General features: G+C 37.8%; 1 protein-coding gene across 15 annotated transcripts in view; it reads right to left on the reverse strand.

The window, feature by feature from the left end:
- ERC1 (ELKS/RAB6-interacting/CAST family member 1) overlaps positions 1-14,008 on the reverse strand; it is a 212,469-nt gene that overhangs the window by 145,585 nt on the left and 52,876 nt on the right. For all 15 annotated transcript variants that reach the window (XM_044417005.1, XM_044417012.1, XM_044417009.1 and 12 more), the window contains 4 exons: positions 7,788-7,955; positions 3,584-3,721; positions 1,439-1,579; positions 1,182-1,322 (listed from right to left, as the gene is read on the reverse strand). In XM_044417005.1, the coding sequence (XP_044272940.1) occupies positions 1,182-1,322; positions 1,439-1,579; positions 3,584-3,721; positions 7,788-7,955 (588 nt within the window). The remainder of the gene's footprint in view (positions 1-1,181; positions 1,323-1,438; positions 1,580-3,583; positions 3,722-7,787; positions 7,956-14,008) is intronic.

Genomic DNA, 14,008 nt, shown 5'->3' on the forward strand with positions numbered 1-14,008 from the left:
CTGTTACTAATGGCTCTGTTACAATTTCAGCAAATGGATGAAATCTTAACCCAAACATTCTACAAATGGCTAGTGTCTTAAGATTGAGTTTTACTGGTTGGGCAGAGTCAGAGTGCTTTTGATGTGTTGGCAGAGTCAAATCAGTCCTTTTCCGTCTTCTTGCCACTTAAGATGGTATTGTTCTGGCTGACGGGAGGTGGGCCAGATTCTATTGCTGAATAGTCTGGCAGATGGATACAATTAGATTGATCTCCCTGATGGTGATTAATTATTTCATGTAGCCAAAAGGAAAAGGCCCAAAGTTTCAGATTAGAACTGTTTACATGAACAGCCCCAGAAAGCCTATTCACAACTCCTGTTTAAAAAAAATCCTAGAATATGTCCAGACATAGGATCTCTTCAAATAAGAAACACAAGAACTCAAATAGGGTTTGGCCAGGAAGACAAAGCTTAGATAAAATGACTTAAATGATGGAACTGACAAATTAATTTTTAAAAAACCTTAAAAGCATCTATTCAGAGAGTGAGTGAATGAATGTATGTTCAGAATATTCTATTTAGGTTACCATTCCTGTATGTCCCCCTCATTCTGTAATCTATGCTTATTTTGATTGCATTTTTAAGATTAATCACCCTTGTTAAGACTACCTTTTCGCTGTAGAATTAACTTTACCCATCTTTAAAAGCTAGCTCTATCATATATTTCTTTGTATTAACCCAAAGAGATCACTTTTTCCTGGTTTATTTTTATGGCTTTGCTCCCTGAACAGTCCTTCAGTCTATTCGTATTTTAGGTAGCTTTACATGCAACAAGGAAGGAGAGAGAGGAGGAAGCTTGTGCACCCCCCTCTGCATATCTCGCCCAAAGGAGATTTGTGGGCTGTATCATTAAGAAGTGTGTTAAGCTCTCCACTAACGAAATGCATCATCTCCTTCACACTATACCAGAAGAAATTATACATCTTTTATTGCCCTTTTCTGAAGTGTAAAAAATGGTTCTAAATGCACAACTCCAATCACTAATGCACCCATCAAAACCATCACATACGTGCACTCTGTACACCAATCCAATACTGATTATCTAAAGAAGAATTTACATAAAGGAAGGAGTGATTAAAAGAAAGATAAGTCTATAAAAGGACCACCCCTTTCTCATGAGAACATAGGTTTATTGTGTTTACCTTTTTCAGCTGAGATTCTAATTTCAGACATTCTTCCTTTTTCTGTTCCAAGGCAATTTCTAGTGTCTTCAGCCTAGAATCTTTTTTCAATCCTGATGATGCTAAAGAGGAGGCATGCTCCTTCAAATCCAGCAATGTAGTCTACAACAAAAGGAATAGATGTTGAGCATAAAGAAGAACATTCATGAAACCATACTTTTCAGTTACCACACCAAGAATTTGTTCTGCAATATCTATCAGACAACAAATATGTTAACCTCTTTCTCTGAAAGATCTCCTTGTAAGATGCTGACTTTCTCTTTCAGGTCCTTAATATCTTTTTTATAGTTGTCAATCTCCTCCTGCTTTTCTCGCTCATCTCTGTCACGCTGGTCCTTCAGACGCTCAATAGTACGTTCCTGACAAAAAAAAGAACACTTTGTCAAACAAATTTGAGATTAAATGGTTCATTCAGAAACAAGGCCCAATGAATTCAGTGAAACTTATTCCCAATGGCACATAGGCTCACAACCTTAATCAAGTTTCTGTAACCTTTCACCTACACGGGCAATATTCAAATTAAATATATGTGATAACCATCTGCTGAATCATTTCCACAGGAAAAGAGAGCAAACCAGTCACATTATAAATAGATTCTTAGAAATTGAAGAAGTGAGAAAGGACAAACAGTGCTTCTGAAGTAGAGGTTACAAAATACACAGTAAAGTTGAAGAGATCCCTTGACTCTGCTGTCCACCTTCCAATGGGAATTATCACTAGACATTGAGCATAAACAGTTCCATAAAATACTGCACAGCAGCAAAGAAAGCTCACACGATGGATGCATCTGATAGCATTATTCCGAGATCAGGTGCATGTATAATAGCAATTCCTGGCCTATGCTGCCTCCTGAATGCTCATCACTTCTACTTTCTTAAATTATGACCTCCAAACCTAGGAACTCTGAGTTATTTATAACTCCTAAGTAAACCAAAGTTAATCCAACAACAACCATGGCTGGTTGTTTGGGATTAAACAGCCAAGAGTTAACCTAAGTTATTGAGAGTTCCTGGACTTGGATGTAACAATAACATCCCAGGAAGGAGGGTTAACTCTGTTGTTGATTGAAACCAGAAGTGCCAAGCACCTAGGTGGCAACAAATTTATGTGTTCTCATTTGGTTATGCCAATTCCTGGTAGCCAAGAATTTCTGGTATGTGCGAATTGCTGTCATTTTCAAATAAAAAAGCAAAAAATCCATTTTGCAAATATGATTTGAAGCTGTTTGAAAGCAAGACATTTTGAAACACTGAACTTTGGTTAAATTTGGGTAATTATTTCCTATAAGCAGGCAAACTTGTAAACTCAACAGACAGTGCCTGTGATCTGTAACGTCCTTCCAGATACAGTGGTACCTCAGTTCACGAAAGCCTCAGTTCACAACCAAATCGGTTCACAAACAAAAATTTCAGAAAAAAATTGCCTCCGTTCATGAAGTCTGTATCAGGTGACAACCACAGTCGCAGCCAGGTTCCCCGCACGATTATGATCGTAGCCATCTTTCCCCCACAGAGCATGATCGGAATCACCCCCTCCCCGAGCATGATCACTATCACATGATTATCGTTTGGACTCTCCCTCCAAACAATAACCTCTCCATCACCTAATTAGTATTCTCACTGTACTACTGTACTTGGTTACTTTGTTGTTCTTTGTTACTTTGTTTCAAAATTTTGTGATTAAAAAATATTTACAGAACGGAGTAACCTTATTTACATTGAACCTTATGGGGAAATTTGACTTGGCTCATGACCAGGTTGCGACCAGAGCCGTGGAACGGATTAAGTTCGTGAGCCAAGGTCCCACTGTAGTAAGGAAATCTTTACCATGTTCAGGAACGGATCAAAAACATGATTTAATAAACACAAAGCAAAATTCATATCAGCATTTGGCACTATAAGTAACCAAGCCTCCTCATGGTTACAGCTGTCTTACAATGAATTAAGAACTGGATTATTTATAATAAATACCTAATATGTAGTACAGCAAGTTTCCATTTAGTCCTGGCTTTTGTTTTGAACAGCAAACTGAAACTTGCTTTTTGGAATCTCACAAGGAAACATGTATCCCTTGGCATGCCCTCCATGAGTTTTGCAACAAGATGACAGGGAAGAAGCCATTCAGCTGACCCAATGATGTACTGAACTGTGTACCTTTCCCCTATTTATATTAAATTCCTCCTCAGTCAGATTTGAACATCCTTTAGAAGATCTAAAGCCATTAGATTAATACATATATCACTCATTTTATTCTGCAATACTTGATTAAACTAAACAAGCAACATCTACAGGAAGCCATACCTCATACAAGCAAATATGTTTGTCTTTGGGAAAACACTGGGTTTATCTTTTCTTCATACTTACCTTCTCTGCGAGTGCTTCCTCCAACGTGGTCAAGGCAGTATCGGTGTTGGTAGTATCAGCCTGCAGGGATTTTACTCTCTCTTTCAAACTGCTCATCTGCTTCTCTTTATCTCTCAATTGTTCCTGAAGATTCTCAATCTTAAGGGAAGAACAATGAATGCAGTCATGAAAGATATTTCTGAACAACTGATAAAACTCTACTCCTTGCTAGTAGACACCAGTTAACTACATCTGCCTCTCTATTGATATTTCACAGAAGATTCTCAAGCTATCACTGTTGCTCATCTTCCAGTTTCCAAACTGTTTTTCTTTTCCAGTGTATGGTATAAGCTATTTCCTTCTCTATGTCTGTATCAAGCTTATTCATGAGTTTACATGTATATTTAAAGATTAAAGGAGATTAAAGAAGGGAAGGAGGTAAATAAGTGGAAAGGGAAGGTGAGTTCTTCGTAGTATAATACTAGTGTAGTTTTTCTTCTCCTCTTTTTACAAGCAGCTGTTCCTTGTTTTAGCCATAGGACTGTTTTATTCCTTTACCTGGCTTACTAAGATGATATGGGGACCCATATTATGGTGTTCACTGGTAGGGGGAGATATGGTGTTGGGAAACTGAAAGACCAGTGAGGGAGAAGAGGGAATAGATGCCTCATTGCTATACCCTCTCCTGATCTCTCCCACAACTGGATGATTCCCAGCAACCCTGCCAGTTTGCCCCCAGGCCTTGTGGTGCTGTTGCTAAATGCCAGGTAAATACATAAAAATAGCTCTCTTATCCACAATCTAATTGTCAAATTGTAGATAAGGGTGCCTACTTGGCTTGCATTACCAAGACCTGTGTGTGTGTGTGGGGGGGGGAGGGTTGCCCTGTCCCAGCTCTGTCCTCCTGGGTACCTGATATAGCACCAATATTGCCTGGTGGGACCGGGGAGTGGGGAGGTCGTCCATAGAGATTCTCTCCCATTGATGAGGTTCCCTGTCCACTTGAGTGCAGGTCTTGAGTATTTGTACTTTGCACTGGGCAATCAAGACAGTTTATGGATCCTGGTGCTGTACATGGCATGTGACATTAACATTTAAACACATTCATAAAAAAGCAAACATCTCATTGGCTATAATCTCATCAAAGCGATTCAGTTCTCAGACAGACAAAATTTGTCCAGTCTATTGCTTAATAAAAACTATATTTTCTTTGACAATTAAATTGCTCATAATAAGCTTTCCATTTTGAGTAAATTCTTTGACTAGGCTTCTGTTAATGTAGTTAGTTAATTTTGCCATTATTGCAGTCAGCTAACTTGCTTTTCCTATCCTCAACAGCTGGACAGTCTTCAGTTTTTCACTTTGAAGCAATTATCACTCTTGCCACTGTTGTCATATATTTAAAAAACTGTCATAAACTTTGGGAAAGTCTCTGGTACAATACTCAATAGCATATTCTTGATGTTCACTGTTGTCCCTTGTGAACCCAGAGAGCCCTCAGGCTATGGGGAAGCATACAAATACAATAAAGAAATAAGAAATAAATATTTCAATATTCACCAAATATTAGAAGTAAAGTTTCAAAACAAGCTGAAAAATATTTCACTGAACACAATGCCTTATATAAACCAGGGAACTAATGCTTTATAGCATACTTTAACATTTTATTACTAATTGCTACTAATTCACAGTTGATGTCAACCGATTCTGTTGAGGGGGAATAAAACCTAATATGACATGTCTTTGGAGCCAGACAGAAAGGGAGTGATGTTGGCTTCTGAAACAGTAAGTCAGTCAAGCAGGAAGCTGTACTACTGTAAAACTGGTTCTTAAAGACACTTTGATGCAAACATTCAATTACATTTTCCAAGTCAGTGATTTATTACAAAGTTAAGACATTTACCGTAACACGAAACCTCAGGGGAAAGTCTTAAGAGGACAATATGCTAATTTCATGCAAGAAATGCCCAGCAAGCTACTATTGCTCCATTTAATTTATTGCATATGGGAAATTAAGCTGAAATACACAGGAGATATGTCTGAATCAACCCTAGTATAAGAAATGTTACTGAAATCTTAAAAAGTATATATACTGCATTAGAACATACACAACAAACTCTTGTGAAGATTATATCAATTCTACATTTGGCTGGTAAAATGTGCATAGAACAACATGTATATAAATAGAAACAAATTTGCCTAGTCTCAAGAATACTTATTTTTATTGGCAGGGCCAATCAAACATGTCATGCCTAATCCAAATTAGCTTTAAGGTAAGGAACTAGATAACAGAAAATATTGAAAACCACTGGCCAGCCAATTAAACAGAGGGCCCTGAGACTGGAACAGTCTACCCATCCAAAACTCTGTAGATAGGATGGATGGAATGAGACCTGTTGTCTGCTGTTAAGAATATTTCAAGATAGTCAGGCCTATCAGATGCACTCTCAGTGGATACAAAAGATGGCAGAGAGACTGCTGTGACCTCAGAAAAGGAGCTGCTGTGAAGCTTTCTATGGTGGCTGGAGTATGGAGGGAAAGGGAATTCTTCAACTCAGATTCCCCCCCCCTCCCCCTGGTCAGGGTTGTGTATATGGCTTCCAGTGGGTACGGATCTGCATGGGCTTAGAATAGAAGCATTCTGTTAGAGCAATACCTCCTTCTAGCCCATCAAGGAAAGTATCTCATTCCAAAAAGACTATCCTAGAATTAGTTTAAAGTATAAGTCTCCTAAATCCATTTAGAAGCAGAGATAAGATTATGCATACTGTAGTTATGAGATCATAATATGCTACTTTCAACTGAGAATATAATATGCTACTTTGTTTTGGCCCTTGCAAACGGTTCCCTTCACTCTCAACAAGCATTTCACTTCTCATGACTGTATCATTTACTGATGTTTCTGCTTTTCCAGGTTTTTAATTTTAATTACTGGAAACTGCTCCATTTTTTCCTATGTGGATTTATAAATTCCATAATAAACAACTGACTGACTTGGTATTAGGGTTAAAAGAAAGAAAACTGACATATTCGAATGACAAAGTTTGGTGCATAATTAAGACACTTGCATAACATTTCACTTTACAATTATGCTTTAATTTTTTTGTCTTCACCTCCATATATGCCATTTCCTCCCTATTAACATTAGCAAATATTGTTTATGAAAGCACTTGAAAGTCCTTTCATAGGCCTCAATGAAATAGTCCTATCATTCTTTTATCAGGATTAGTAAGGAATGTTATTCTATTATTCTTTTTGTTAAAATATATAAACATGCTTTCTGAATGTTTTAGAATATCTCTTCTGCTGCCTTAACTAAAACTTCTTCCCTTCTAAATCTCACCTTTATGGCTCCTAAGCCTATTACAGAATATAAATATTTTCAGACTCTCAAAATGATTATTAATAAAGAAAACATAATTATGTTATCTATAATCAGCATTGTGTTCAGATATTAATGAGAATTTTCTAAAAACATCAACATAACCATGGTACTTTCTTTAAAATCAACATACGCTTTTAGTTGAATTAAATATTTTAATATGAGTGAGTCTTTTTAGACATTAAAAACACAGTCTTAAAACACATATATTCAGAGTATGCCCAAATGAACGTGTTTTACTTTACCTTAACAGTCTTACTGTATTTGGAGTTCTGGAAATACTGAAATACTTGTCTTAGACAACTTTGATATGACAGCTATGGAGCCAAAGATGTGCATTTTTGGCCAAATAAATGCATATCACATCTCAATTTTCTGGAGGAATGTGTGGCCAAGACAAACTCTCCTCTCAAGAAGAGGAATGTGGGAGCATAAATTCCATAGAACGTACATAGCAATTGCTCTGCATAGAATGTACACAAAAAATGCTCCACATAGTTATAGAAACTGTATGAGCAATTTGTATAGAGGCCACGAAGGAAAGATTTAGTCACCTACCCTCACTTTCTTTGTCTATCATATATAGTTATATTGATTGCATAACCATTTTGGAGACCCATTCAGAGTCCACACCATTCAGTAGGTGGGTGCATATAAATTTAATTTAATTATATGGAACTCCTGTTGACACATTTCAATCATTAAAATGACCAGGAAGAAGTGGTTAACCAACCCAAATTTACTCTGTTTTTATTTTGCTGGCTGGTTGTATTGCTACTAAACTTCCCATTGCAATAGAAGGCTCAGGAAAACACTAGAATTTTCTATTCCCAGAAAACCTACCTTTTTTTGAAGAACATTAACCTTGCGTTCTTTCACATCCAACATATCTTTGAGATCATGAATCTCTCCAGCTTGAGTTCCCTTCTCCTCAGCCATCTCCTGAATTTGTTTTGTCTTTTTATTCAACATGGTCTCTTTTTCCTCTAGACGTAACCGAAGAGCATCCACCTGGATTCAGTCATTCATTCACATTTAAGCACACACCGGGGGGGGGGGGGGGGGAAGGAAGCCTTCCATTACATTCAGCAGCATGGCAAGGAAAATACTATGGTCAAATTTTAATCTGTATTACTATATTCAACACCCCTCCAAGCCCAACCATACCTCACTGTGGTGGGGGGTGAACAGCATGCTATTATGCTGGTCAACACAGCTCTGGCCTGGAGAAAGACCTACCAACCTACTCCAGTTTCCTTTTGCCAAAAATCTCTATGGACAGACTCAAAGATGCAGAAGATATGGTACCAAGCAGTGAGTCTCCCTGGCTGGGAGGCTACAGGGGAAGAGCAGAGAGATGATCATAGAAGACTAACAGCCACCCTGACACTGACACAGTCCCTAGTGAAAAGAGATCTCTGTGCTGTTCAAAGGTCTTCAAATTAGGAATGTGGAATGTCAATGACCCAACCCTAGGAAAGTTGAACATCCTTAAGAACGAAATGAATAGGCTTAACATTGATATACTAGGCATCGGTGAAGTCCATTGGACTGGCTGAGGCTTCCTCAACTTTGATAATCATATTGTATATTACTCTGGCATCAATACAATCAGAAGTGGGTTTCATATGGAAAATGGTGGGAAGAACCATAGAAAGTTTTCAAACAGTCAGTGATAGGATAATGGCAGTACGTATCAACAAAAAGCCTTGCAACCCAACAATTTTACATTCCTACTGTGGACTCAGGAGTAGAGAACACTGAACAATTCTATGCTGAAATTCAGGAAACTCTGAAACAAACACCAAAGAAAGACATGATATATATTATTGGGGATTTCAATGCAAAAGTGGGAGAAATGGAAGAAAGTTTGGCCTTGGTGAACAAAATGAGGCAGGAGAACAACTGATTCAGCTATGCCATGAACAATAGCTAAGTATAATGAACATGTGGTTTGAGCAACCCAAACATCAACTATACACTTGGACCTCACCAAATGGAGAACATTGAAACCAAATCAACTGCATCTTATGACAAAGGAAGTGGAAAAGTTCCTGGGTCAGACCACGAACTGCTAGCTGCCAATGTAAAGTTCTAGTGCTGCAATGTCGAACAACCACCATGAATCAAAAACTGGATGCTAAGAAGACTCCCCTGACATATGCAGTTGAAGTTAAAAACAGATTTGAACTACTCAACATCACAGAAAGACAACCAGATGAACTATGGGAGGAAATAAAAAGAACCATCACTGAAGCAACCCAGACACACGTTCAATACATGAAATCAACAAAATTGGCTAAGTGAATATCATAAGCCACAATAAAGACTGCAGAAGAGAGAAGGAAAGCAAAAGCCACTGGTGACAGGGAAGAAATGAGAAGATTAAATGTAAAGTTCCAGAGAGAGAGACAAGAAAAGATAAAGAAAAGTACTGGGCTGAACAATGCAAGAAATTGGAGAAAGCAGCCAAGAGAGGTCATACAAGAGAGTGTTTCGCTTATGTGAAGAAGGCCAGAAACCCCTTTATGGCAAGAAAGGCTATGGTCAGAGGATGCAATGGGCAGAAATTACATGACCAACAAGCAATCAGAGAAAGATGGCTAGAATATGCATAACAACTTTACACACATGAGAATCAAGGCCAAGATGTTAGAGGAGAAACCAACCTAATAGAACTGGAACCAGATATCCTGGAGGAGGAAGTAGTGTGGGCACTCAACCAGTTGCCTAACCACAAAGCCCCTGAAGTTGAAGGAATTCCTGCAGAGTTGCTGAGACCTCTGCCAACAAAAGCACTGACAGTGCTTTGCCAATTTGTATGGAAATCTGGTCAGTGGCCAAAAGAATGGAAAGGGTCATTATTTATCCCAATACCAAAGAAGGGTGATATGAAAGACTACTCCAGCCACCGAACCATAGCCTTGATACCACATGCAAGTAAAATCTTCTCAAAGATAATCCAGCAACATTTGAACCAAACCGCCAACAGAGAACTGATATACAAGTGGGATTTCATTAAGGGAGAGGAACACAGGATCACATTGCCAACCTACATTGGATGATGGAAAAAGCAAAGGAATACCAAAAAGACCTCTACATGTGCTTCACTGATTACACAAAAGCCTTCAACTGTGTTCACCATGACAAGCTCTGGAAATGCCTCAAAGAACTGGGAATATCACCACACCACATCCTGATCATTTAGTCACTGTACTCTGATCAGAAAACCACTGGAAGAACAGAATATGGAGATACAAAATGGTTCATAATTGGAAAAGGCACTTGGCAAGGTTGCATCTTGTCACCTATACTATTGTACACATACACAGAAATAGTTATGAAAAATGCACATCTGTAAGAAACAACCATTGGGGTCAAAATCGGAACTAGGAATATCAACAACCTCTGATATACAGGTGATACAACTTTGCTTGCAGAAAACAAAGTATCTGGAGTAGCTGATACTCAGAGTCAAAGATGAAAGGGAAAAATTTAGATTGGATCTTAACATCAAGAAAACAAAGATAACGACGACTGCAGAGAACACACAGGTCAGAGTACAGATCGACAATGATACCATCGAACAGTAAAGGAATTCAACTTCCTGGGCTCTAAAATTGACCAAAGTGGTGACTGCAGTCCTGAAATCAGAAGGCACATAGCACCTGGAAGAAGTGCAACATCCGGCATGGGTAGCATCTGGAAGAGTAAAGATATCAGCCTCCAACCAAATAAAGATTAGTCAACGCAGTAATTTTTCCAATTGCTATGTATGGCTGGAAAACTTGGACTTCAAAAAAGTAGGAGGATGAATGCTTCTGAATTGAGGTGCTGGAGATGAATACAGTGCATCCAGTGGGCTGCAAAAATTGCAAAGAAGTCCTAAACTGAGTCTTCAAAAATTATCACTCAAAACCAAGATTACCAAAGACTGTCATACTTTGGCCATGTCATAAGAGCTGACTCACTGGAAAGGTCAATAATGCTGGGAAAGATCAGCACCTTTTGACTGGACCATAAAGGAGGACACTGGGATGACCATGGTGGACTTGAAGGAGGAAGTATAAAACGGAGGAGCATGGAGAGCAATTGGCATCTCAAATGCAGTATACATTGACCAAGCCATTCTAAGTATGGGATAAACTAGTGACACATGTAATAACAATGGTGTCTACTTCCTTGTTGACAAGTCCTTTTGAAATCAATAGCAGTTTATAATTTAGGATAGCCTGTACTCCTTTTTCCTCTGAGCAGGCTCATCTGAGAAGCTACAGTATGTGCTTCCAACCAGATTTGTGAGAAGCTAGCAGAGCACAAACATATGTTAACCTTGTGGTTGCTGATAGAAACAGTGATCTTATTTATTCATAGCAACTGACTTTATAGATGTCTGTCACAGAATTACAAAATGCAAGTTCTATGGCAAGCAGTTTATGCCAAAATCAACGAAGTCACTTTCCCAGTCCTCAAACTATTCTGAAAACTGTTTTAGTCCTCCTGGTTTTGACTTCTGTGTTAAGGAAAGTTATTTTAACCTAAGGTTAAGCTTCTTTCATTCTTTCATTCATTCATCCATTCTACTGGTTTGTGTTTTATTATATCAGCATAGCTCTTAAATATTAATGGTTAATAGAAATCTTACACTGACCACAGACAGAACTGCTATAGTTTTTTGTTCTTTTATACACCTTCCCTATTCCTTTCAGTAATGGAGCTGGATGTGCAATTACACTTATGGAGAACACTCCTCCCACAACAGTTGTAGTGAGGCCATCCTTCCCCATTTATTTCAAATCTGTTTCTCCCACAATGGATCTTAATTAAGAGCCATGCTCATTTCAATTCTTATACAGTCTGTCCTTTCCTTCCCACTGACACTCTTCAGTTGTTTCAATCATTCTTTAAAATCAGACAAATTCATATTAGTAAACAAAATCCAGAGTTCTGTTAGTTCTGATCTCCAGGCTTCTCTACCTTTAATGCAGAACAGCTAACTACCCAGCTCATATCAAGTAGCAGCTTCAGTTTGTCCTCTGTATGTAATCCGGTAACTATTTCAGATGAATAGGCGGAAAGAATTTGTTGGCAAATCTGTTCAGAGGTTTCAGTCGGACAACTAATTCATATCTGAATGTCCATGCTAAGCTACCTCAAACAGTTTCCATACAGGATGTGTACAGAATCAGAACTGGAATATATAAAAATCACGTTCAGTACATATAAATTCTTAAATGATAGATCCTCAAATACCTTAGAACAGCCACAGTAATTAACAAACCTCTTGGCTGTTGAATTCAGTTCTCTACTGCATACAAATCCCCTCATTTGGTACTGCATTTGTAAAGGAAAGATGAAGAAACCAAATAACTTAAGCACTGTGTGAAAAGGTTTTAAAAAATCAAGTGACTGAGTTAGCCATACACATGCCAATGCTGGAAATGAGTTCAGTTGGACAGAAACAAAATTGTACATGGATGAAGCATTTTACTTCATGTTGGTATATATTTTGCTTTATTTACAAAAATGTTATACATTTCTAGAACTATTTATAAATATTCCTTAATATAGTGAAACTAACCTCAGGACCCTCTCTGCTTGCTTAATCTTTAGAATAAATACAGGGACATGTCAATCCCAGTAGGTTACTCTTCCCAGCTTTGAATGATAGAAGATGCAATTCAAGACTCTGTCAAGCTTTACATACAAAATGCAGGCATATCAAGCTTCCACATGATATCTTTAAAGTATTTGCACACACTTTTAACATGCTTTGGATAATTTTTTGAAAAGTAATCTCTAAATTCCCTTTAACTAAGAAATAACTATGGTTATGTGTTTCATACATCAGAGTTGCAGAGTTGTCTCATATCTCTTAGATGGAATAATGACTTTTCACAATTATAAGGAAAAGGCTGAAAGATATCAGTGCATCATTTTTATAATAGCTTGGAATCAGAAGTTATCTGAGGTGAAATTTGGAGAGTGCTGCTTCAGACAGCACAGTGGCTTCTCCAGAGCATCATCTCTCATGACTCCTATTATTCCTGTTCCAAAAGCAGCATTATAAAGATGAATCAAGGAGGGCGCTAACCAACACTCCTATTCACAGGATGATAGTAGGGAGAGTGGGGCAGTTGCCATCTCTCCCTGTTTTTTCAGATACCATGCAATTTTTCAATAGAATCTGCATAGCTGTGGCCTTAAGACTGTTGAACCAAATTTAACAGGCCTGTGTACTAGATATGTGTGCTGATAGTCACAAAGTCATTTTTTAAAAGTGGCTGTCCTCTTAATTTCTTTCCTACAGCTATTATGAAGTATAAAATTATGCATGTTGCTGCTTTACAATTTATTACTGAATATTATATACTAAATATGGATTAATATGGTAAAATCTGAATAAATACATTTTAAAAGTATGTGTTCAGAGTAGATCTTTGGTCTTCTGTGAAACTCTTGCAGAAATCCCTTTATATCTACTGAAATACCTACTTGATATATTACCAGGTATTGGCAGCCTTAGATACCAAGAAACCAGGAAGCAATTTCTATTCAATACCAACTATTCAGTTGATGATAATATGCCCTGACTCCTTTCCATTTTCAGTTTCCTACTTCTCTGCCTTTCCATTCACTATAGCATGTTCCCCATAATTTACTAATTTTAACAGTTAGATTTAGACATACTCCTCTAAAAAAAATTAAGAAGTTGTAGTAATCCTGGAACAATGCTATCATATTTAAAATTTAAAAACAATCAGTTGTTTTGCAACATATAAATAACTATTATTCTGTTACGTTAGGTCTTTAATCAGCGGCATTTGGCCAACCTCTTCCAAACAATCCACAATTAATATTGACCACTATGAAAAATATAAGAGAAGCTATACTGGATCAAATCAAGGTCCACCTGTTCACACAGTGGTCTGCCAGCTGTGGGAACCCTAGAAGCAGGATATGAGCATAACTCTAATATCCCGCCACCCATGTTCCCAAGCAAGTGGTATAGAAAGGCATACTGCCTTTGGTACTGATTTCTCTGTTGGGACACAACAGTAAGC

The sequence above is a fragment of the Varanus komodoensis genome, unplaced genomic scaffold (genome assembly GCF_004798865.1).
Source record: "Varanus komodoensis strain SLA01 unplaced genomic scaffold, ASM479886v1 scaffold85, whole genome shotgun sequence".
In the NCBI taxonomy this organism is placed as follows: Eukaryota; Metazoa; Chordata; class Lepidosauria; order Squamata; family Varanidae; genus Varanus; species Varanus komodoensis.